This window comes from Somniosus microcephalus, chromosome 15 (assembly GCF_052327205.1).
Source record: "Somniosus microcephalus isolate GS21.2 chromosome 15, FLI_Smic_1.0, whole genome shotgun sequence".
NCBI classification, from domain to species: Eukaryota; Metazoa; Chordata; class Chondrichthyes; order Squaliformes; family Somniosidae; genus Somniosus; species Somniosus microcephalus.
This window is the reverse complement of record NC_141001.1, coordinates 45,656,741-45,683,393: the sequence shown is the minus strand read 5'-3', so window position 1 is coordinate 45,683,393 and position 26,653 is coordinate 45,656,741. Positions and strand designations below refer to the sequence as shown.

General features: G+C 44.7%; 1 protein-coding gene across 2 annotated transcripts; it reads right to left on the bottom strand.

The window, feature by feature from the left end:
• Positions 1 to 1,153: 1,153 nt before the first annotated feature.
• tmem138 (transmembrane protein 138) lies at positions 1,154 to 25,488 on the bottom strand. 2 transcript variants are annotated; one of them, XM_086007729.1, is made up of 5 exons: positions 25,330 to 25,488; positions 12,825 to 13,027; positions 9,423 to 9,594; positions 6,444 to 6,519; positions 1,154 to 3,324 (listed from the first exon to the last, which is right to left on the bottom strand). In XM_086007729.1, the coding sequence occupies exons 2-5, from the start codon at positions 12,950 to 12,952 to the stop codon at positions 3,212 to 3,214; spliced, it is 489 nt and encodes a 162-aa protein (XP_085863855.1). In that variant the 5' UTR covers positions 12,953 to 13,027; positions 25,330 to 25,488; the 3' UTR covers positions 1,154 to 3,211. The 2 variants fall into 2 exon arrangements, with proteins under 2 accessions (XP_085863855.1, XP_085863856.1); XM_086007730.1 differs by lacking the exon at positions 25,330 to 25,488 and adding an exon at positions 24,620 to 24,784.
• Positions 25,489 to 26,653: the final 1,165 nt, after the last annotated feature.

Below are 26,653 nucleotides of genomic sequence, written 5' to 3'. Positions count from 1 at the left end.
GAATGAATGAGGTTGGGCACCAAAGAACAGCAAGCACCCTTGTAACTATACTACAGCGAGTCAACACTCTTGCTAAAATCTATCTGCTAGCCGGGAGTTTCCGATATTGTGCAGAATCAGTTAAGGGTGCAGGCTAGAAGTCGAATTGGACGGACACGTAAGTGGTTCTGGTGGCACTCTGCTGGTTGTACTGCAACTGTTCTGCCAGCAGGCCAGTCCGCCCGTATATGCAGCGGGACCTGGCGTGAGGAGAGTGGAAGACGGAGAGCTCGAGCCAGGGGATCTGCGCCCAGCGACCACTAGGAGCCTGGGCTCAGCGGTAGCTGCCGCCATCATCGGTTTGCTCAGCTCGATCCCACCTTTACGCGACTGTATTTTTCTTTTTTTAAATCCCACAGGTTATTTATGATGGATCCCCTGAAACCCTCTCGCGGACCCCCACTTGAGAATCCCTGCTCCAAGGAGAAGAACCCTAGCTTCTCTGGTATCTCCACATAACTGAAGTCCCTCATCCCTGGTACCTATCTAGTATATCTCCTTTGCACCCTAAGGCCTTGACATTCTTCCTAAAGTGTGGTGCCCAGAATTGAACACAATACTCCAGCTGAGGCCTAACCAGTGTTTTATAAAGGTTTAGTATAACTTCCTTGCTTTTGTACCCTCATGTTTCTGTATGAATGCTCTTGAGCAAGCTGAAGGATACACCACTATACTCATACCTCAGCTCAGTATTTTTCTGACATTTCCTCCCTAGTTGCAATCAACTACCATCTCATCTGGTATGCCCTGTAAACTTATCAAAGCTGCCCACTGAGGGTAATCTTGATGTAAATCATTTTTACATCAGTGGAATTATAGTGCACGTTGGTGCATTGAACTCCATGAGTATTTGGGCCTCACATGTAACATCTCACTCTGAAGACTGCATTCTGTTTACCAAGGTACAAAAGAGGGTTCAGCTCTTTCATCCAAAGAAACCGGTCCATTTCAAGAAACTTTAAGCAAGATATACACTTTCAGATCTCAGAGTGCAGCCCACTTTGGAAGAAGGGGGAAAAGAGGTGTACTCTATTACAACTGTTGAAAGAGAAAGTGTTTAAAAAGCCCAAACTGGAACAACTAATTCTGCTGATAAAATGAGACAAAATACAAATAGAATAATCTCTCATTTATTGGGCCGGAAAACAAAAAGCTGAACAGCAGGGCAATGATAAACCAGAAGATTCACTGCAAGGAAATGAGTGAAAAAAATCAAGTAAAACTTTTGAACATTTCATTTACATATTTAATACAAAAACAACCATTTTACAGAGATTTGCTAGAAAAAAATTATAAAAGTTTTCAAAGTACAAAGTCACTAACAGATCACATAAAATAGTCAGACATTTATTTTATTAGAACGGCAATGAATGTATTCATTATGATGAAATAAACATAGGATTTAATGCTCCTACACAATACTTTTTAATGTAAAATGCACACAGTCAGAATTGGAATCGTACAAGCACTGTTGCCTCACAGCGCCAGGGACCCGGGTTTGAATCCGGCCTCGGGTGACTGTCTGTGTGGAGTTTGCACATTCTCCCTGTGTTTGCGTGGGTTTCCAAAGATGTGCGGGTTAGGTTGATTGGCTATGATAAATTGACCTTAGTGTTAGGGGGATTAAATACGTGGGGTTACGGGGATAGGGTGGGGTTGGTGTAGGGGTTACGGGGATCGGGTGGGATATGTGTCGGTGCAGGCTCGATGGGCCGAAATGGCCTCTATCTGCACTGTGGGGTTTCTGTGATTCTGTGATCAGAGCAAACCATTACTTTCATTTGATTCAAATATATAAAAAGTAAAAATATTTTTAAAATGAAGCTCTAAATATGTAAATACTGTACAACACAATTCATATATAGAGCAAAAACTCAAAACAATTGCAGATCACTCTGCTAGTTCATAGACTTGGCCACCTGTCTCCCATACAGTGGATCCTTGGTACCTCCTCTTCTCTTGTAGAATTGCTGGTGGCAACCAGCTTCAAGACCGCAGCTCATTATGCCATTTCTGAATCTATAATTTAGAGGTGAGCAGTACCGCCCCCCAATTTGATCCTCTTCCTGTGGGGCAAGGTATCTTGCAATTTCCTCCTCAGCGCCCCTTTAAAAATGGCCATGCTGATACCTAAAAAATCATTACGTGGGACAAATAGTAGAAGGTATATACTCGGAATATAATTCTATGACGCAATGCAAGGTATTTAAAAAAGGTTGGCTTGAGTGAATACAAAATCCCCGTTACTGTCAGGCAATACCACAGTTACTGATTAACAAAAGCATGGATGTTTAGTCAAAAATATTGAGCTGTATTTAAGCTTATGATCACAAACAGCTTTTATTCTTCATCTAGAATACTCAAGATATTAATGCATTTCAAACATTAAATAAAAGACAAACATCTCAATCTTAGTTTTAAATTATGTATATTAATCACAACATAATGTAGCACTAAGCTAGACAGGCCCAGTTGCAGGTTGAACGCAGTGTTTGTGCTGAGTTAACTGATTATAGCCTGCTATAGTTGGCCTTAAGTGTCTGGGCTAGGGAAATGAAATAAAGTCTGCGTTCCCATCCTGATCACCATCCATAACTGCTGCTGAAAAGTAAATGTGTGGCCATCAAGTGATGTCATTAGTAATTAGCCTGGTGTGTAAATGTAATACCTTAAAGCCACCTCAAAGTGAAGACACGAACAGCACCTGCTATTATGCTCTCTACAGTCAAATAGTGCTGACACTAATCTAGGTCGCTCGTGAAAAATGCCAACTTGGAGAACTACCAGTGCCACAGAACTGTACCCCAGCAAGACTAAGTGTCTTCAGAAAAGGAGGTACAAAAGAGGAGAAAAATGACAAAAAAAATCTGTATGTTTGCTGGTGAGATTCGAGCAAAATTAATATCCATTCGACACAGAAACAAATAATTAATGGCAACTTCACGATTTAGCAACGAAATGCTTAGAGAATCCCCACCTCTTACTGCTCGAGTTCAGAAAGAAAATGAACATTAGTGTACAGCAGTCTCCAAAGAATTTGTACAGCAGTCTCCAAAGAATATTTTTCCGCAAATATAGCTAGAAAATGCTCTTTTTAATCAGATAAAAATCTGTACATGTGTAACAGTCCATTTTTAATGTCGTGTATCACCCCACTTGTTGCTCCGCCATCTTATTTTCGGACACGAAAGAATTCATTTCGGAGCCATTCTGAGTCCTCGTATAATCGAGGGTCTCCGAGGCAGAGAGTAGTTCTTTTGTAGAAGTAATAGTATAAAACAGCAACTGGAGGATGGAAAAAATAAAATACAGTTTCAAGTTAGTGCTTGATGGAATTACAGTTGAAACTTCCTACAGTAACAGGCACAAGACATCTGTAGAAACAGATCAGAGCTTTTCCTCATGGCATGTGTAACACAAAACTTTACATAAGTAGAAAGTCCCAGGTTCAATTCCTGGTCCGTGCTAAGTTAATTGATCGGAGCTAAGCTAGGCCACTGGATTTAGCCTCAGCACTCCCAGGCTAAGTGGAGAGGAGTGCTGAGGCCAAATCATTCCTGATTGTTGTTACAAAGTGCACATGGGAAGGACAGGATCAGATGTATGTTCAGCTATGATGTCCTCCATAGTCAAATAGCTTGAAATACACACAGTCTAGAGTCAATGCTATTACGATGAGGTACAGGAGGAGCTTGGTGCCCTTGCAACTGTACCCAAGCAGGAGTCAGAACTTTGAGCAGAGGAAAGGAATAAATCAGAAGAGACGTGGAGTGGAAGTAATACAATCTGCAGCTACATAAGAGCACAAGTATTGTTAGTGGCAATGTATTACGATATGGTTTCAAGCTTGGATTATCCAGTTTAGTCATGTCATTGTGGAGGGGGATGGGGGGGGGGGGGCGAAAGGGTGGGTGTGAAAGGGAGAGGGGGTGGGAAAGGGAGGGGGGTGGGAGGGAGAGGGGAGGGGGAGGCAGAGAAGAGAAAGCACCAGAGGACAAAGGCAAACAGGCAAGAGAAGGAGATGACCAGGAGAAGGGGGATCTGGAGAGGAGAGAGGACATCAGAAAAGGAGGGGAGGGAAAGGAAGATAAAAGGACAGAGAAAGATCCAGGAATGGAGGGAGGAAAGAAGGATGGGGGTGGGGGGGGCCTCACATTTTTGTATATGGAGGTTTGCATTATTGAATAAATGAAATGCAGCCCACCCACTGGTTTTGACATGTGCATTTGGCCCCCAGCTCAAAAAGGTTGGACATCCATGGAGTACAAGACAGAAATGGCAGACAGACTCGTGAATCAATCCCTGTACTACATTCTGACAGAATTTCTGCAGAACTGTTTAGATTTCTGAGGATTAATGTTTTAAAAAAAAAAAAATACCATTTTCACAAATACACACAGTGCTGATAAAGTGCAGAGGAATGGTAGGATACATGTTCAAACCCTGCTTTCCTCCATATAGTGGCTTCTTCAAGCTCAGCTTTAACCAAAAGGAGCATTAGGAGGGCTACTCTATTGCTGCAAAATCCAAACATCAGCTACTGGCAACTGCCATCCTTTTCAACCTTGGATGTCAATTAAGAGGCGTCAGCAACTTTGTTGGCTTCATTTTCTATACTTGTCCACTACACATAGTTCCCTGGCTCAGAGTAAACGCAGGCCACTAGTTCCCAGGCCTTTTCCCAATGGCATTTCGTAAGTCAACCATTAAGAAAGTGCAGTGGAGTGACTTGTTCTCAAATTTTCCCTTTCTTCCTATAGGGGAGTGTTGGACAGCGTGGAAGTTAAATGTTTAATCGTCAAACACTTTGTATCTTAAAGCAACAGGTTTTCCTGGAAGTGTCGTAAAAGGAATGCTTAGTCAGGCTTTCCGATATAAACTGGATGACTTTGAAGTGTCGTGAGGAGAAGACATTGCTTGTTTTCTGAAATGTAAAGTGCTTGTGTAAGGGAATGGTTAATGTTTAGTTTTAGGGTAATAAACATGGGAAGTAGGTATCCATTAGATACAAACAACAATTGGTCAAAGATGCTAAAATTTACATAGACAATCTGTTTCGAGGATTTGAGAAATAGATATATTGTAGTGGTACCACCGAGTGTCCCTTACTTACCGTACATAATTCCCTTTAACGTGGTGATGTACATGTGCGGTTTGCCGTGCGGGGCGTTCCCCCTTTGGGAACGCGGGCAAACGCGATGACGCGGACCAACGCGATGACATCACATCGCGCATCACGTGACTCACCCAAACGCGGGCAAACGCGATGACGTCACGCTGCACATCACATGACCACCCCAAGCGCGAGAAAACACGATGATGTCATGACGCAATCCCCGGGACTGCCTACTCAGTCCTCGTGGCATCTCCGTCTGGTGGAAACCTATTTTATGGCTCTCCTGTAGCGAGCTCAGCAACCTGTTTGAATTCCTCTGTTCCTGCATTAAAAACCTTTTTGATTGTTCTCCTGGAGTCGACCTCGATTATTTGATAGGCATTCGTCCAACACCTACAATTGGTGAACCCGAATACCTACAATATGTCATTTTGACATTTTCCTTTGATGTAGTCAAAATATGATGTATAAAGAATCATGGTTTTCAACAGTATCTCAGAATGTACTCGAAAGATACAGAAACCGGTAAAGTCACTCTCTGTATACAGTTAAAGGCCGATCACATTTCTGTATATCAATAAAGTCTGTTCCGTATACTCCACTATGAAGTCTCGTGCTTATTCAAAACGCATTAGTGTGAACCAGAGGAGAAAGGAGGTTGCTTAACAGGGAGCATCTGGGCTCCATCTTGTAACTTCACCACTCTCCTGACAGCAAAGATGAGGTAAAAAAAAACTCCCATATGGGGCATGGTGAGGATTAACTCCATATTTTACCCCCTTTCAAGCCTCAGTGAATTGGCACCATCCACACTGCAGTCCTATCTATTTATATCCACAATGAGTTCACACTCTTCCCCCTCCCCAAATAGTCTCGAGGAACCTGGTGTAGCAGTGAACCATATAGAAGATCTCAGAATTAAACCCTAGTTTATGCCAAATGAGGTGTTCTCAGGCAGTGTGTCATGCTGGGGTACTGCAATTGGCCTCAGCAATGCTGAGCTAAGGAGCCAGGGTTCTTGCTCCGGATTGCTAACCAATGTTCCCTGTTGAAAACCAAGTGTGTGCGTGCGCTTTGGGTAAGAGCAGGATCAGATTCAACTGTGATACCCTTGCTGTGAGTGGCTTGTTGAAAGTCATTGTCTGGATTCACACATGAAGAACAGTCACGTGACCAGTGCCGTAAGAATCTACCTCAGCAAAAGTCAGTACTTTCAGGAAAAGATTGTTTTAAAAAAGTAGACAGACAATCTTGACAATATTAGAATAGTTACTGACAGCTCTCTTACCAAACCGTTGGAAGACGAAAAGTGCTTGAAGTCCATTTGTCCACACGTGCTTGCGTATGTTCCACCATCGCAGATTCTGATAGAAATAGGAATTAAAGTGGACACTGAAGGTGAATAAGATTAAGGAGCTCAGGGAAAATAGTTATAGCAACACCCACAGCCATTTTCGGCAATATGCAAACAGGTTTAGAAATGCTTTTAGCAACATGACACCTACGTATCACCTAATAAGATTACCAGTATAAGCAAGCCAAATCCCCTTGACCTTCTTTCTTATCTCATGCCTACTAGAGAACATGAGCATTGCTAACATGTGAAACTCAAACAGAGCCCTAATGCAGCAGCTACTGTTCAGGCTTTCTCCCAACACTGTATCGAACATTCAAAGCAAACTAAGTTTCCTAAGAATCGAAGCCTGCACCTTATACATACCAAGTCTGAAATAGCATGACGACAATCAACAATTATCCTTTTATTATGATACTGCCCAATGGAGATTGTGCAGGATGCCCACCATTTTCTCCTATCTTAAGAACATAAGAAATAAGAGCAGGAGTAGGCAATGCGACCCCTCGAGTCTGCTCCGCCATTCAATAAGATCATGGCTGATCTTCTTCAAAACATATTACAAACCTTATTAGATCAATGAGGATAGGTTAAAACTAATTGTCAGATTTATTTACTAGTAGAATAATAAATAGAAGTAGTAAGATGCAGCAAGTTACCAAAATGCAGTAAGAAGCCAGAACATATGATCCAGGGTCCTCATGGATGAGCTGTAAACTATACTCCCAGTCTCTCTTTTTTTTTCTTCTCTCATCCCCAAAAAGCTGGATCTGTCCTTGATGCTCATTATCCCTTGTCCACTTTCATATTCCCTTAGTCTCTCCTAGTTCCCTGCTTCTCAGTCTTTGCCTCCCATGTTTCTATAACCGGGCTTGCTGCTTCTTAGTACACATTCTCACTCCCTTAGGGTGGTTGATAGAGATTCAACAGTAGCCTTCAAATGGGAATTGGATAAATACTTGAAGGAGAAAAAATTGCAGGGATATGGGGCAAGAGCGGGGGAGTGGGACTAACTGGATTGCTCTTCGAAAGAGCCGGTGCAGACTCGATGAGCCGAATGACCTCCTTCTGTGCTGTACTATTATATGATTCATATGCTGTACTTTGCCCCCTCCAGGTTTGTTTCTATGCAGCATAGGGCTACTATAAATTACATCTGAAATGCAAGGCACCTTCTTTATTCTGTCCTAATAATCAACAGCATCAGAGTTCCCACAGGATCACTGCTTGCAAAGATCCAGACTAATCTCAAGCATTCAAAACATCAGGACATATCACATAATGAACTGCCAAACCACTGCACAACAAATTTCCCTAGATTAAAAAAAAACACTTAAATAACCTAAGCATATATATTTTATATTATTGCGTGGTGCATTGTCTTGATCCATTTAATTGATACTATTATGGTTAGTGCTCCTCCTTTCTTGTTCTTCCCAAGCATAAAATAATCCATTGTACACATTTGTCCTCTTCCCTACTTCTGCACTGTGTTGAAATGAAGATGCATTGCATCACCTCTCATTCTTTACCTGGACTTCAAAATGTTGAAACTCCTTAACCTTCCCTTCCCCCTATAATCTAAAGGCATATAAAACCAAAGCATGCCGACATCTAAATCATTACTTTGTGATTTACCTCATCGTCTGTCATACTCTTTTCAACATTGGTGATGTCCTGCACTACGGGCCTTGGCACTTCATCCAAATTTCTCAATAAATAAAAAATACGTCACTTCCCTGATATCTCAGCAAGTTTATTCAATGAATAGCTGAGCCATACAGATCAAGAATGTCCTCGTTGAACCTGCAGCCTATGCTAAGTTAGCTGATTTCAGTGGTGCACCAGTCAAGGCACTGCAAATGGCTAGGGAGGAGAAAATTAATCAGTGTTTCTGCTTATGACTGCCATCTAGCAACCACTGCTGAAAGTGCATTTTTGTGGAGTTGAGTCAAGACGGCAGTGGGCTCAGTGGTGATTTCCTACATGGCAGAATAGCCTGGCAAGATGCACTCTCTCAGATCCCATCTGAACCTACGGGTACCCAGGATCCATGGAGCTGTAACCAAGCAAGGAATCAACGCATTCAGAAGAGGGAAGGTTAGAAAATTGTCAGGATAAAAAAATCTTGCATCAAGATTTCCAAATCTGTCATGCTGTGCGGGGAACAGCCAAGCAAAAGCAAGGACTTATGGGGGAAGGGACAAAATAATAATAAGCTGCTTTTGAACATCCATCAGCCAGCTACAACCAGCACTGAATGGGGATGAGAGCAGGTTGTCCACCTGCCCTTTCAATTGCAGATAATAGTGACCAGAGCAGAAGAGGGAGGGAGAAAATATTTTTGTTCCCGTTAGACAAACATCGGGAAAATTATCGTTTTATTTTCTCTTCTGAAGGTGCTGACTCTTGTATCTGCCTAGAGAGTGTGTTGGCAGATGATTGGAGGGCAGCATTACAGCAATGTCTGACTGGACATCCACACAAGCCCGCATCTTGGATGGATTATTAAATAGTAGGAACCCCGGCTAATTTTCCTCTCTCATCAAGGGCACTGAGGGCAACTGCAGTACTACCCTGGTTGGGATCAGCTAGCTCATCACATACCTGTGTTTCCCTTTTCGATGTTGACTTACCCGTGTATTTCCAATATTTTCTTTTTTGAATTAAAGACTTCCTCATTTTGCTATCCTCTCTATTTACCAAAAAACTTACAATATTCAGCTAGAAAGATATAATTATAAATTCTCCCCCTCCAAGAAAACTCTTAAAGAAAGATTACATTGATCTAGCACTTCATCACCTCTCATATCACTATTTCACCTGCTATGAATTACTTGGAAGTATCATGACTTGTTATGCACTCAAAAATGCAGTATTTGCAATTTCATCATTTGTTTAAAGTTTGCGTACCTGAATCCAAACATGAAAGCTGACACTCAGAACAAAGTAAATACCAGTGACAACAATGGTTCCTGTAAACCTGTGAATCAGCAATTTGACCAACCCAGCTTGAAAGATGAATGTGTTGAAAAACATAAGGAAGATGATGATGATATTGAAGAGGATTCCAATGTCCTGAATGCTGAAGGAGGAAAAAACAAATTTAGATTTTTTAAAAAAGTTCCTAGACTAGTTATAACAATTCTGCAGTAACAATGCCAATTAATGCATACTGCTCCTTTAACTGTAATTCAGCAAACACAATCTTTGAAAGCGATCAACTGGGTAAATGCAGTGTCCAGTGTAGTACTGAGCCATTCAGAGCAGAAGATCCCAAGTTAGATCACTGGTCTGTGCTGATCTCAGCTAAGGTAATATCCAACGTGCTATAACTGGTCTCACCAGACCAGAGAGGGGAGAAATCCACCTCACCTCCTGAGCCCCGCCCGTCCAGTTATCCCGACTGGAAGGTACCTGCAGGTGAACACAGTTACAAACAGGATTGGGGTTGACTGTAATGCCCTCACTGATTGAATAACCTGATGACATTCATTATCTAGGCTCACACAACACGAATGGCCACTTGGATGAGGTACAAGGAGCCAGTCATTTCCCATGGAGCAGTATCCCAAATGAATTAGTGCCTTTAGGGGAGAAAGAAAGCAAACAAACTTTAAAAGTAACTAAACAAACCAGATTTCAATATATTTTCTAAACTACATATTGCCAAAAAAGATAGACAAATAATGTCAAATTTAAGTTTGTGAACAGTCACATCAACCTGTATGTCGCTCAGTAGCTCCTACTCAAGTCAGAAGAATGTAACTAATTATGATTTGTATGGCCGAGTACTACCTTTATCCACAAGGCAAGTGGAGAAACTGGAGGAGACAAAGTTTAAAAAAAAATGAAAGACCTAAAGATTCCCACAATTTTTTCCCCTCAGTCTTTCATTACACAGCTGCTTGCCTCTACCTAGATTCTCTTGGCTGGGAGGACAATGTGGCCTAACCTTAAGATCTCTGTTTTCCACAGCTGTTGGTATATCTTCTACTTATTCCCCATCAGGAGGTTCCCTTACACCGTGGTAATTTTTTTTTTAAAGCAGAAAAGCCTAGGTGAAGGCCCATAGGGCAGGGCACGATCAAACAAGAGTGCAGATGATAGGGAGTTCTATCACATTTAAAATCATAATGTCAATGAAAAATACCTGGTCATTTAAAATGTGTTTTATTGCAGGCTTAGTATCTATAGGTTGGGATAGAATTCACATCCTTCATGTGTGGTTACAAATTCGATTGTGGGGAAAATTGGTTCCACAGATGACTCAGCTACACTTTGATTCAATGAGACATGTATTTTAATATGTTTATATACTTCGATTGCAAAGCAGGTAGAAACCACTTAACACAGATTGCGTGCTTTGTTCTGAAAACAATCAATTAAAGTTAAAGCAAAAGCAAAATACTGCGGATGCTGGAAATCTGAAATAAAAACAGAAAATGCTGGAAATACTCAGCAGGACAGGCAGCATCTGTGGCGAGAGAAACAGGGTTAATGTTTCAGGTCGATGACCCTTCGTCAGAACTGGAAAAAGCTGGAGATGGAACAGGTTTTTAAGCCAGTGCAGGGGCAGGGAGGGGGAGGAAAGAACAAAAGGGAAGGTCTGTGATAGGATGGAAGGCAGGAGAGATTAAGAGACAAAAGGGATGATGGTGCAAGGCAAAAGGAGATGGTACTGGGACAAGTAAAGAAACAAAAGATGGCTCTAGATGATGTGTAAATGGCGATGACAGAATGATCGACAGCTGCCATGTGAGAGAGAAAAAAACAAAATGGAAAAAATGACAGGGGCAGAGGTTATGGTCTGAAATTGTTGAACTCGATGTTGAGTCCAGAAGGCTGTAAAGTGCCTAATCGAAAGATGAGGTGCTGTTCCTCAAGCTTACATTGAGCTTTATTGGAACAGTGCAAGAGGCCGAGGACGGAGAGGTCAGAGTGGGAGTGGAGCGGAGAATTAAAGTGACAGGCGACCGGAAGCTCGAGGTCACCCTTATGGACTGAACGGAGGTGTTCCGCAAAGCGGTCACCCAATCTGCGTTTGGTCTCCCCAATGTATAGGAGACCACATCGTGAGCAGTGAATACAGTATACTAAATTGCAAGTACTACAAGTAAATCGCTATTTCACTTGGAAGGAGTGTTTGGGGCACTGGATAGTGGGAAGGGAGGAGGTAAAAGGGCAGGTGTTGCATCTCCTGCGCTTGCACGGGAAGGTGCCGGGCGAAGGGGAAGGGGTGTTGGGGGTGTTAGAGGAGTGGACCAGGTCATCGACCTGAAACGTTAGCTCTGTTTCTCTTTCTACAGATGCTGCCTGACCTGCTGAGTATTTCCAGCATTTTCTGTTTTAATTAAAGTTAAAGACTTGGTAACAAATGTAATTGAATTGGGATGTCTCATCTAGTTGAAGTTGAAGAAATCATTATATATTTTGTAAGCTTTGTTCAATTGTGGTAGACAACTTTTGATTTCCTACGTCCCAGGTTGAACATTCAAAGGGTACGCAAGGTGTGTCTCAGACTGCGTACTCGCTTTCCACCAATTCCTCCAAGATAGAGGCTGTAAACTCTATGCTGGCAGATGAAACCATAAATCTAAGTTCCAGAGACTGGTTCACATTTAATGTTACTAAGAGGTAGAAAATGCTTTTTTTATGTACCCGAGATAAAAGTTAAAATTTCTGTAATCATGTAAAATCTGCTGTATTGATTTTCTGCTATCTACTTTTTATATTTAAAATAGCTGATTTATAGCTCAAAGCCTAAGTCATACTTCCAACAGTCTGGTTATCCTTCCGCTATCCAAAGGCTCGAAGAACACGAGTGTGCTTGTGTCAATTCAATGAATTAATTACAGTAACAAGTGTTTCTATTCAATTTCTGGACAATACTACATTGCCAGATATTGTGCACAGAGTCATATTCTGGTTCGTAGGGAAAATGGTCTTTAGTGCTGAGCACGAGAAATATCTAGTGAAGCCCTAACAAAATGTGAAGCAAAACAAGTGGAGTAATAATTTGTAGGTGACACCATGCTTGAGCTTTAAAAGCCTATAGACGGAAGGGTCGGCTGCAGGAGGAAGGATCGACTGTAGGAGGATCGACTGTAGGAGGTGAGGAGTTGCAGTTTTTAGATTCTGGAAACGTACAAGGTACAGTAGGAGATGATGCAATGAGTCTGCAGAAAGGAGGAAGAGAATGTCGTATAATCAGGGTCATCTTACATTCACCCAACCATCATGATATCCATCAATGGTCCCAGTCATCTATTAGTCTTGATATAACTAATTGCACGTGCTCACACATACACTCACATGAATATTATCAGCGGGATGACTGGCTCCGTGAATATAAGCTCAGAGAAGGAATTGGCCATCAAGTCGTAGATCATCAGGAGAAATTGGATTGACAGCACAAGGCTGTAGTTTGACGTCTGGAGCATTCCCCAGTGAAGTCAGTGTCGACAACACAGAGAATCAGTGGTACAGTAACGCAAACTCATGGTCTGTTCAATAACCTGGAACACAAAGATACACTTCAACTATGGAATTTAAAAAATGTGCACATAAAATAACATTGTGGGGATCCAAGCATCGTAACAAATCCCCCCCTCCCCCCCATGGGTAGGTGGTTACTGATGGTGAGTCACTGGGACAGATATATTGTGGCTACATTGTAGTATCCCAAATGCTACCCTAGTAGAGATTAGCTAACTCAGCACAGAGCTGGAACTCTAGTTTGCGTGGCTCCATACCATACCTTGTGATGGCTTTACCCTGTAAACCATTGGGGCAGATAAGGAGTCTGCACCATTGAATTCAAGACCTAACTGCAAAGGCGACTAAAAAAGGAACTGTTGCTGAGTTAATAAGAAGCCATTAATTTAGTTCACTGGTTATGGGTACAATTTCAAACCTGCTACCATTAATAATCAATCACCTGTCCAAGTACAGTCGCTGCTCCTGAATCCAACAGAGGTATTGGGTGTAAGCAACAGCCAGAAAAAGTAGCTGTTGTCTCTTGCTCTTTCTTTCAACAAGTGTATGAACTAGATGAGCAGGATATCGGCCAAATTCTTTCATCCCACACAGAGGCAATATGCAGCGTACTCCCAATACTCACAAAGTGCTAATAAAATGACACAGAACAGCCAGTATCGTAGGATCATCCCACATTGCTGGTCATCTTCCAGAACCCGATAGACTCTGGAACAGTACCCATGGATTGGAGGGTAGCTAATGTTACCCCACTATTCAAAAAAGGTGGGAGAGAAAAAGCAGGGAATTATAGACCGGTAAGCCTGACATCGGTAGTGGGGAAAATGCTAGAGTCCATTATAAAAGATGTAATGGCAGAGCACTTGGAAAACAGTGACAGGATTGGACAAAGTCAACATGGATTTACAAAAGGTAAATCATGCTTGACTAATCTACTGGAATTTTGAGGATGTAACGAGAGAGACAAACTAACGAGCATTTATTTATATCGTGCCTTTCACAAGCTTTGGATATCCAAAAGTGCTTCAGAGCCAATGAATTCTTTTTGAAGCATAGTTACTGTGGTAATGCAAGGAAATGCTTCGCACTTGATTTACAAAGTTTATACACAAGTGCATCTTTATTTTTTTCAATCTAAGGAGCAGCACCCGACCCCTCTCTCAGGCAGAGCCCAGCCATGAAAGTGCGACCACCAGAAAAGTCAACTAATCAGTTGTTCCACTCCAAACTGATTCTGACAGCAGGAGTTTGTCCCATTGAAAGCCTTCGTTCTCTGTGCTCCAGCGGATATGCTGACATTTCTGACTGACCGGTCTGATCAACCGGCTTGGGTTAGGTCAGGTCACGGGTTCCCTGCCAGCATGGTCGTTTAGAAAGACATTTCAAGTACAGTTTAGCCGTGGTAGAATAACACCAAGGTAGTAAATCAAATATCACACAGCCCCTATTTTAATCTCTCAGTGGCACCAATTTCTAGTCTTATTTATACAGTACAGTAGGTAAAGTCATCAAACCTTCCAATCTGTGTCACAGCAATTCATGCATTCTGCTGGCAAGATTCAGGCATAAATACTGTGCTCCAGGAATGAACTTCAATTTAATGGGATGCAACAACAAAACAAGCAAATGCATCAACTAATGATTCTGATCACTAGTAAGAGATAAATAGTATTCCTTTCATCAGGATAAACTTACAAAGCCAATTCCTCTTAAAAGAGACTGACCTCCCATGACTCAGTCAGTGAGCCACACAGGCTGGCGTCCCAAGTTTGATCTGAGCCAAGGCAGCGGTTGAACACTATATTTACCTGCAACTAGGAGGACACAAAATAGTCAGGGATCCCACCCAGATCGAAAGCCAGTGACACCCCAACTCCTGCTGCTGGGAAGTGTGTGTGCATGGATGCTGCAATGACAACTGTTACAATTCAAAAGACTTTCCAAAAGAATCTTTATTTCTGCTCTTTGCAAACGTCAGCTTCCACACTTCTTACAAACCAAAACATGACTGTACACAAAATAACATTTTCTGCACTCGGACCCAATGTTCCCTTCAGCCCTACGACCCACCGAGAACTCTGCATTCCTCCAACTCTGGTTTCTTGCGCATCTTCTACTCCCTTTGTCCGAACATGACTGGCCATGCCTTTAGCCATCTAGGCCCCAAGCTTTGGAAATCCCTCCCTAAACATCTCTGCCTCTGCAACTCTCTCACCCCTTCTTTAAGAACCACCTTAAAACCTACCTTTTGACGAAGCTTTGTCACCCCTCCAATATCTCTCTTTGACTGGATGCCAATTTTTGTCTCATTGCGCTTCTGTGACTCGCCTTGGGACATTTTTCTACGTTAAACACGCTGTATAAACGCAGCTGTTGTTGATGAACCATTTGACCGTTACTGTCATGATTTATTCTTTAATGTGTTACCGCTTTGTAATGCACCCCAGCCTGTGTTAATCCGCACGGAACAAGAAGTTTCTTCTAATTTTTTTAGTTATTTCTATTTAGTTCCTCCTCCCCTCTGCCATTGGCACTACAGATTATATAAAGGGTGGGTTCAAAGCAGATTAATATGGCACTTTAATTATGCAGACAGTACTTATGGGATTAGGAACATCTTCTTGTAAGTACATCTTGGCCTTTCATTCACTCGAATAGAAGACACAAGAAATAGTCACTCAACTGGAGTGGTTGATTTTTTGACACTGAATGCCACACAGCTCTCTCTACAGTGCAGATGTGCCGTCACTGCAAATAGCTACTTCCTTAGAGCTCAACTTACCATTGCTCCAATGTAAAGACTGTGGAGCCTCCTCTTATTCACCAAGAGAAATTGAGGACGGAGCCTAACTGACTGGGAGACTGCATATTGGCTCCAGGCACCCAATTAGTAGTGGTCCTCAATTCCCTGATGTAGCACAGATTAAACTTATTACTATTCATTTAAATGTTTTCCCTCCTCTCTTCAAGATGCTAGCTCCTGCTGGGCTACAGTTCCATGGACACCATCAGCCTTCCAGTACCTCACCCAAGTAGCCATTCATTATATGTGAGTATACGCAGTGAACAGCAGCAGGGCATTTGATTTACATATGCGAACGGAGCCCAATCCTATCCGAACAAGTACAGGAGCAGGAGCACACACACAACACACAGGCTGCGCAGCAGGAATCACTGTTTAGTGACCAGAAGCAGGAAATCTGACAGATTCCCCACCAACCAGGAGTTAAGACCAACTGTAGCACTGCAGTGTTGCCCCGACCCATTATTACTACTCAAATCACCCACACACACACGGTCTTCCCTCAACTTTACCACAACACAGACTTCAAGGTTTCAGGACCAATCTCCTTCCAGATCCCCTTTAATCATTTCTTCATCATTTTACTACACATCCCATGCCCACCCCTCCAATCTCACCCACCACCCCTGAAAAAAAACTTCCCAATGCCCTCAAAGAAGATCCTCAAAAACTCCAATCTCCCTTTCCCTGGCTTACCACCCACAACAAAATCAACATCTTTCATCATCGTAGCACAACTGTCTCACCTCCATCATTGACAGCCTTGTCTCCACCAGATGGTCTACCACTCCATACCCTGTTATAACAGCCACCTCCATTGCCTCACGTTCTTGGGTCATAAGCAAATAGGAAGCAATCAATCTTGTTGTCCATTTCCAGATCTGGCTTAACCGCCTTAAGCAGAACTGTCATTCTCTCCATGGCCAAATTCACTCAAGATCATTGCTGCAGTCGGAACAACTTCACCACCACCACTCGTTTCCTCCAACCTCCACCCCTCGCACCCGCCATTTTCACTTTGGACACCAAATGTGGAGAAATGATGAGCTTCACGTCCAAAAGAGAGGCCTTTAGCACGGTTACCTCCACGCAATATCCCCACCCCCATTATCAGCTCTCCCTCCTGCCCTTTCCCACTCTAGCTTCAACTCCCCTATGTTCCATACTTTCTTCCCCATCTCAATCCCAGCCCTCACAAACCTCATTATGTCCACAAAGCCTGCTCCTTTGATCTCTTCTCCTCCCAGCTCTTATTCACCCAATTTCACCCTCCTCCGATAAGAATCCGGTTGAAGAGTAGGAGACAACAAAATCTCATTAGAGGAGTTTTGTCGGGGGGAGGGGGCGGGACGACGAGTATGCAGTGGGTGCCTCAGGGGTCAGTGCTGGGACCACTACTGTTTCTAATTTACATAAGTGTCCTGGATTCCAGAACTCGAAATAAAATGGTTAAATTTGCAGATGATAGCAAACTGGGTGGGGCAGTGGAATTGTAAGAGGCGGCTCAAAAATTACAGAAGAATATAAGAACATAAGAAATAGGAGCAGGAGTAGGCCATATGGCCCCTCGAGCCTGCTCCGCCATTCAATAAGATCATGGCTGATCTTCTACCTCATCTCCACTTTCCTGAACTATCCCCATATCCCTTGATTCCCTTAATATTCAAAAATCTATCGATCTCTATCTTGAATATACTCAACAACTGAGCCTCCACAACCCTCTGGGGTCGAGAATTCCAAAGATTCACCGCCCTCTGAGTGAAGAAATTTCTCCTCATCTCAGTCCTAAATGGCCGACCCCTTATTCAGAGACTGTGACCCCTGGTTCTAGACTCCCCAGCCAGGGGAAACATCCTCCCTGCATCTACCCTGTCAAGCCCTGTAAGAATTTTGTATGTTTCAATGAGATCACCTCTCACTCTTCTAAACTCTAGAGAATATAGGCCTAGTCTGCTCAATCTGTTCTATAGGACCATCCCAGGAACCAGTCTGGTGAACCTTCATTGCACTCCCTCTATGGCAAGTATATCCCTCCTTAGGTAAGGAGACCAAAACTGTACACAATACTCCAGGTGTGGTCTCACCAGGGTCCTATATAATTTCAGTAAGACGTCTTTACTCTTTTACTCAAATCCTCTTGTAATAAAGGCCAACATATCATTTGCTTTCCTAATTGCTGGCTGTACCTGCATGTTAACTTTCAGTGATTCGTGTACAAGGACACCCAGGTCCCTCTGAACACCAACATTTCCCAATCTCTCACCATTTAAAAAATACTCTGTTTTTCTATTTTTCCTACCAAAGTGGATAACTTCACATTTCTCCACATTATATTCCATTTGCCATGTTCTTGCCCACTCACTTAGCCTGTCTATATCCCTTTGAAGCCTCTTTGCATCCTCCTCACAACTTACATTCCCACCTAGCTTTGTATCATCAGCAAACTTGGATATATTACATTTGGTCCCCTCATCCAAATCACTGATGTAGGTTGTGAATAGCTGAGGCCCAAGCACTGATCCTTGCAGTACCCCACTAGTTACAGCCTGCCAACCCAAAAATGACCAGTTTATTCCTACTCTCTCTTTTCTGTCTGTTAACCAATCCCCAATCCATGCTAGTATATTACCTCCAATCCCATGAGCCCTAATTTTGTTTAATAACCTCTTGTGTGGCACCTTATCGAATGCCTTCTGAAAATCCAAATACACCACATCCACTGGTTCCCCCTTATCTATTCTGCTAGTTACAATCTCAAAAAACTAATAGATTTGTCAATAAGTTGGACAAGATATGTAAATGGGCTGAAAGATCAACAAAATTTAATGCAGACAAATGGAAAGTGCTACACAAAGAACAAAAATAGATGACACAATTACTCCATGGATGCTGTTAAAATAGCCAAGAATGCCTTTACAATAAAACCATAAGGAGACACTGGGTTGCCACAGTAACAAAAAACAAACAAAAGTGCCTCTTTTTTTTTTTTTTTAAAGAGATGTGCAACAAATAAAGAACGAAACCATAACAAAGGAAACCTATAAATTATATATCACCCGTGTCCAGTACACACTCTAGTCCCTACAGTGCCCACAGGTTACCAAAGGACTCATGCGTAACAGCTAATTATGAAGTTGAAAGAGACCCAGGAATCTTATTAGACTCAACACCAAACTGCTCCTGGGCCTGGCGAAAATAACCATTAACAGGTCCAGGCGGCGGGCGGTCGTTCGGCCCGATTACCTGCCTCTCTTCCGCGGCCATGTTCGCTTCCGGGTGGCCCTGGAGATGGAGCACACGGTGTCCGCCGGCACACTCGAGGCCTTCCGCGACCGGTGGGTGCCGCGGGGACTGGAGTGCATCATCACCCCGGCCAACAACATTCTAATTTAATTTGTTAAGTTTAATTTAATGTTTTACTAATTTACAGTCGATTGGTTTAATCACCCCCACCAGAAAGAGCAGACTCAACACCAAACATGTCCAAGGCAGAACAGCAATCAACAAAGCTATTAGGCCTCTTTTGTTGAACCAATTTAACTGTAACTTAAAAGAACTTTAAATAAAACTTATCAAATTAAATTAAAATTACATCGGCCAGGGTGATGATGCACTCCAGTCCCCGCGGTGCCCACCTGTCACAGAAGGCCTCAAGTGTGCCGGCGAACATCGCGTGCTCCATCTCCAGGGCCACCCGGGCGCAAACATAGCCGAAGAGAGGCAGGCAGTCAGGCCGAACGACCCCCTCAACTGCCCGCTGCCTGGACCGGTTAATGGCCACCATGGCCAGGCCCAGGAGCAGTCCTACGAGGAGGTCCTCCGACCTGCCCGCTCCCCTCCGCGCCGGGTGACCGAAGATCAGGAGCGTAGGACTGAAGTGCAGCCAAAATCGAGGAGCAGCCCCTTCAGATAATGGAACAGGGGCTGCAACCTCTCACACTCTACGTAAACATGGAACACGGACTCCTCTAGGCCGCAAAAAAGGCAGGCGGCCTGGGAGTTCATAAACCCACTTAAAAACTTATTGCACGGGACTGCTCCATGCAACTCCCTCCAGGCCAAGTACCCAATAGAAAAGGGGAGGACTCCCACGTAGAGAGCCCTCCATTGGGGACCTCCGCCGAATGGCAAGATGGCACGCCAAGGCGTGTCCGGATGGCAGGCGAAGATGGCAAAGTGGAGAGTGTGCAGGAGCAGCCCGTACAGGAAACCCCTCCACACAGAGCTAAAGGGCACGAGGGGTATTTCCCCGAGACGGCTCAAGTTGTGAGGCGCCGGTTCCAGAGAGGGGTTTCGGGGCCGCGCACCGATGAGGAATTCCGTCCGAATGGGGGTCAGTTCGGACGGGATCGCCCCACGTGCTTGAGCCTCCTCGATACATCTAGTGGAGTCAGGGCCCAGCGCCACTTTCAGTGACTCGATGGCTTTGGCCGTGTGGCGGACGTTGGCCAAGGACAGGCGCTGCACCAGCTCTTCTGGCGCTATCCAACCCGCTCCTTCGCCATAGAAACATAGAAGATAGGAGCAGGAATAGACCATTCAGCCCTTCGAGCCTGCTCCACCATTCAATGAGATCATGGCTGATCATCCAAATTCAGTACCCTGTCCCCGCCTTCTCCCCATATCCCTTGATCCCTTTAGCCTTAAGAAATATATCCAACTCTTTTTGAATATATTTAATGAACTGGCCTCCACCGCCCTCTGTGGCAGAGAATTCCACAGGTTCACCACTCTCTGGGTGAAGAAATTCCTCCTCATTTCAGTCCTAAATGGCTTACCCCTTATCCTTAGACTATGACCCCTGGTTCTGGACTCCCCAGCCATCATAAACACCCTTTGTGCATCTAGTCTGTCCAGGCCTGACAGAATTTTATAGGTTTCGATGAGATCCCCTCTCAATCTTCTAAACTCCAGTGAGTATAAGCCCAATCGACACAATCTCTCCTCATACGTCATTCCTGCCATCCCAGGTATCAGCCTGGTGAATCTTCGCTGCACTCCTTCCATGGCAAGAACGTCCTTCCTCAGGTAAGGCGACCAAAACTGCACACAATACTCAAGGTGCGGTCTCACCAAGGCCCTGTACAACTGTAGCAAGACATCCTTGTTCCTGTACTCGAACCCTCTTGCTACGAAGGCCAACATACCATTTGCCTTCTTAACTGCCTGCTGCACCTGCATGCTTACCTTCAGCGACTGGTGCACAAGAACACCCAGGTCTCTTTGCACTTCCCCTTCTCCCAATCTATTGCCATTCAAATAATAATCTGCCTTCCTGTTTTTGCCACCAAAGTGGATAACCTCACATTTATCCACATTATAGTGCATTTGCCATGTTTCTGCCCAATCACCCAATCTGTCCAAATCGTACTGGAGTTTCACAACATCCTCCTCACAGCTTACCCTCCCACCCAGCTTTGTGTCGTCTGCAAATTTGGAGATATTACATCCAATTCCCTCGTCCAGATCATTAATATATATTGTGAATAGCTGGGGTCCTAGGACCGATCCTTGCGGTACCCCACTAGTCACTGCCTGCCACTCGGAAAACGACCCGTTTATTCCAACTCTTTGCTTTCTGTCTGCCAACCAGTTCTCTATCCAAGTCAATACCTTGCCCCCAATCCCATGTGCCTTAATTTTGCACGCTAATCTCTTATGTGGGACCTTATCGAAAGCCTTCTGAAAGTCCAAATACACCACATCCACTGGTTCTCCCTTATCAATTTTACCAGTTACATCCTCAAAAAATTCCAGTAGATTAGTCAAGCATGATTTACCTTTTGTAAATCCATGTTGACTTTGTCCGATCCTGTCACTGCTTACCAAGTGCTCTGCTATTACATCTTTTATAATAGATTCTAGCATTTTCCCCACTACCGATGTCAGGCTTACCAGTCTATAATTCCCCGCTTTTTCTCTACCACCTTTTTTGAATAGTGGGGTAACATTAGCTACCCTCCAATCCATGGGTACTGTTCCAGAGTCTATCGGGTTCTGGAAGATGACCAGCAATGCATCTACTATTTCTAGGGCCACTTCCTTAAGTACCCTGGGATGTAGATTATCAGGCCCTGGGGATTTATCAGCCTTCAGTCCCATCAATTTTCCTAACACCATTTCCCTACAAATACTGATTTCTTTCAGTTCCACCCTTTCATCAGGCCCTATGTTCCCCGGCATCTCTGGGAGGTTATTTGTGTCCTCCTTTGTGAAGACAGAACCAAAATATGTATTTAGTTGGTCTGTCATTTCTTTGTTCCCCATTATAAATTCCCCTGATTCTGACTGTAAGGGACCTACGCTTGACTTCACCAATCTTTTTCTCTTCACAAATCTATAAAAGCTTTTACAGACAGTTTTTATGTTCCCTGATAGCTTACTCTCATATTCTATTTTCCCTTTCTTAATTAATCCCTTTGTCCTCCTTTGTTGAATGCTAAACTGCTCCCAATCCTCAGGATTATTGCTTTTTCTGGCCAATTTATATGTCGTCTCCTTGGATCTTATGCTATCCCTAATTTCCCTTGTTAGCCACGGTTGAGTCACCTTTTTTGTTTTATTTTTATGCCAAACTGGGATGAACAAATTCTGTAGCTCATCCATTCGGTCTTTGAATGTTTGCCATTGTCTATCCACCGTCAACCCCAATCAATCCTACCCAACTCGCACCTCAGACCATCGTAGTTTCCTTTATTTAAATTGAGGACCCTAATCTCTGAGTCAACTACTTCATTCTCCATCTTAATGAAGAATTCGATCATATTATGATCGCTCAGACCCAAGGGGCCTCGTACAACAAGATTGCTAATTAATCCTTTCTCGTTACATAATACCCAGTCTAAGATGGCCTGATCTCTGGTTGGTTCCTCGACATATTGGTCCAGGAAACCATCCCGTAAACACTCCAGGAATTCCTCCTCCACAGTATTGTTACTAATTTGGTTGGCCCAATCTATATGTAGATTAAAGTCACCCATGATGACTGCTGTGCCCTTATTACACGCTTCTTTAATTTCCCTTTTAGTGCCATCCCCAACCTCCGCCTTACTGTTGGGAGGTCTATATACCACTCCCACTAATGTTTTTTTCCCCTTAGTATTTCTCAATTCTACCCATACAGATTCCACATCATCAGAGCTAATATCCTTCATTACAACTGTATTAATCCCTTCTTTAACCAGTAATGCTACCCCACCTCCCTTTCCTTTTTGCCTAACTTTCCTGAATATCGAATACCCCTGGATGTTGAGTTCCCAGTCTTGGCCATCCTGGAGCCACGTTTCCGTAATCCCAACCAAATCATATTCGTTTACCTCTATTTGCGCAGCCAATTCGTCCACCTTATTACAAATGCTCCTCGCATTAAGACACAAAGCCTTCAGGCTTGTTTTTTTAACGCTCTTAGACCTATTAGAATTATTATTTACTGTGGCCACGTTTGATTTAAACCGTTGATTTCTCTGACTGCCACTTTTGTTTTTCTCCTTCCTATCATTTGCTTTTATCCCCGTTTCCCTTTCCTCTGTCTCCCTGCTCAGGTGCCCAACCCCCTGCCATTTTAGTTTAAACCCCCCCCGAACAGTGCTAGCAAACCTCCCCGCAAGGATATTTGTCCCGCTCTGGTTCAGGTGCAACCCGTCCGACTTGTACAAGTCCCACCTTCCCCAGAAGCAGGCCCAGTGATCCAGGAAACTAAAGCCCTCCCTCCTGCACCAACTCTTTAGCCACGCATTCATCTGCTCTATCCTCCTATTCCTATACTCACTAGCACGTGGCACCGGGAGTAATCCAGAGATTACAACCTTTGAGGTCCTGCTCTTTAATCTGCTACCTATCTCCCTAAATTCTTGCTGCAGGACCTCATCCCTCTTCCTACCCATGTCATTGGTCCCAATGTGGACCACGACCTCTGACTGTTCACCCTCCCCCTTCAGAATGCCCTGCAGCCGTTCAGTGACATCCTTGACCCTGGCACCAGGGAGGCAACAAACCATCCTGGAGTCACGTCTACGGCCACAGAAACGCCTATCTGTACCCCTTACGATAGAATCCCCTACCACTATTGCTCTCCCACTCTTTTTCCTCCCTTCCTGAGCAGCAGAAGCACCCCTGGTGCCGGGAAGTTGGCTGCTGCTGCCTTCCTCTGGTAAGTCATCCCCCTCAACAGTATCCAAATCGGTATACCTGTTTGAGAGGGGGATGGCCACAGGGGTCCCCTGCACTACCTGCCTGCCTCTACTGCTCTGCCTGATGGTCACCTATTTCCCTTCTGCCTGTGCAGCCCTTACCTGCAGTGTGACCACCTCATCAAACGTGTTATCCACGACCCTCTCAGCATCGTGAATGCTCCAAAGCCCATCCATCCGCAGCTCCAGCGCCGCGATGCGGTCTGCTAGTAGCCGCAGCTGGATGCATTTCTGGCACACGTGGTCATCAGGGACACCGGCAGTGTTCCTGAATTCCCACATAGAGCAAGAGGAGCATAACACGGGGCTGGGCTCTCCTGGCATAACTTACCCTCTAATCGAGCATGTCCCTGATTCTAGCCACCCTACCACACACAGCCCTACCCTCCGCCTGCCACCCAATCCAGCAGTCGTGGAGGTGCAGATTCCTGAGCAGCGGCTCCCGAAGGAAAACCGCCACTCCTGACGGGGGAGAACTACGCCTGGAGGCGACTCTGTTCCAGACCCAGAGCAGTTCCTGGTAGAAGACAGGCAGCTCCCGCAGGTAGGCACGTGTACGCAAAGCTATTAGGTCATTGAACTACATTGCTGAAATGGTCAGAGAAAAGTAATGATCAAACCTTATTGCTCTAGTTAAACCACAGCTTGAATACTGGTCACCAAGAAATAAGAGACATTCGAGCACTGGAGGCAGTGCAGATAAGAAGCTGATCTCCAGTGACGGAGGTGTCTGGCTTACGAGGACAGAGTAGAGAAACTTGGGCTTTTCAGACTGGAAAGGAAGCAATGAAGAGGTAGTTGTATAAAGGTCTACAAAATAGTTAAGGGAATTAAAACAAGTTAACCCATAATATTATTGAAAATTAAAAAGAAAATTAAAGGGACACAGGTTTAAACTAGAGATGGATACTTTTAGGACAGATGTCAGGAAATCCTCCACACAGAGTGAGTAAAATGTAGAGTAAACTTCCAGAGAGAGAATTGGAGGCAAAAACCCTGGAATCGTTTAAGAAACAATTGGATGCTACATGGGGATCTCCGAATGGATAAATTAAGGTGGGTCGAATCCTTCATCGCTCCTCGTCCATAATTGTGAAGGTAAAGTATCAGGAAGGGTCCCAACACTGATCCCGGGCCCGCTCGGCTCTGCCCCTTCCCCATCCCCATCTCCCCAGTCAAGGCTTCCTGCTCGCCAGCGAGCTCCTTATCCATTCCCAGGTTTCACCTCCGAGCCTCACCATCGGCTGTAGAACAAGGTAAGATGGAGCTTTCCACAACCCCGGGTTAGAAGCCAGGACTGTTCAATAACAATGATGATTTAATTGCTCACCTTGTGAAAGCCGTCCACTCTGACCCCACTCCCCTCCCCGAGCCCCCTGCAGCCCCGGCGGTCACGGAAGTCGCGGCGGCTTTCATGGAAACCGGGACGCGACACCACGAAGCATGCGCATACCTTCCGCCGCGTCTTGGCTTTCATCGCCAAGAGCAGCGGCGGCAGCATCACCTCCCCGCTACAACAGCGACACCTGCCGGACTGGAAGAGCAGCGCCGCAGCCCCACCTCCCCGCTACAACAGCGACACCTGCCGGACTGGAAGAGCAGCGGCGGCAGCATCACCTCCCCGCTACAACAGCGACACCTGCCGGACTGGAAGAGCAGCGGCGGCAGCATCACCCCACCCCCGCTACAACAGCGACACCTGCCGGACTGGAAGAGCAGCGCCGCAGCCCCACCTCCCCGCTACAACAGCGACACCTGCCGGACTGGAAGAGCAGCGGCGGCAGCATCACCTCCCCGCTGCAACAGCAACACCTGCCGGACTGGAAGAGCGGCGGCAGCAGCACCCCCCCGCTACAACAGCGACACCTTCCGGACTGGAGGGGCAGCGGTGGCAGCATTACCCCTCGCTACAACAGCGACACCTGCCGGACTGGAAGAGCAGCGGCGGCAGCATCACCTCCCCGCTACAACAGCGACACCTGCCGGACTGGAAGAGCAGCGGCGGCAGCAGCATCATCTCCCCGCTAGTCCCTCTCTTTTAATTCGACCCAAAAAAAAAGAAACAATTTCACAAATAAGGTGACAAAAACCCAATTACCCTTTTAAATAACCCTCCACCAATCAAATTAAAATTTGGTTGTCCCGATTAACAATGCACTCCAGTCCCCGCGGCGCCCACCGGTCCCCCGCTAGTCCCAGACCTGAAACGTTAACTCTGTTTCCCTCTCCACGGATGCTGCCTGGCCTGCTGAGTATTTCCAGCATTTTCTGTTGTTATTTCATCGCCCCGCTATTTCCCCAGCACAGCGACACCTGCTGGCGCGCTGAGCGCAGCAATGTTCCCTCCTTACCCAAACCCGGTACAAAGTCTTCAGCCACTACAGATGAAGGAGCAGTGGCCCATAGAAACATAGGAGCAGTAGGCCATTCGGCCCCTCGAGCCTGCTCCGCCACTCAATGCGATCATGGCTGATCATCCAAACTCAGTACCCTGTCCCTGCTTTCTCCCCATATCCCTTGATCTGTTTAGCCTTAAGAAATATATCTAACTATACAGCCCACCGTATAGTTACCACTGAGCAGCCACCTATGCCCAGTGAGACAAACGAGCTTTGGTGTGATTTTTTTTCCACCTTTTATTTCTTCACCGACTC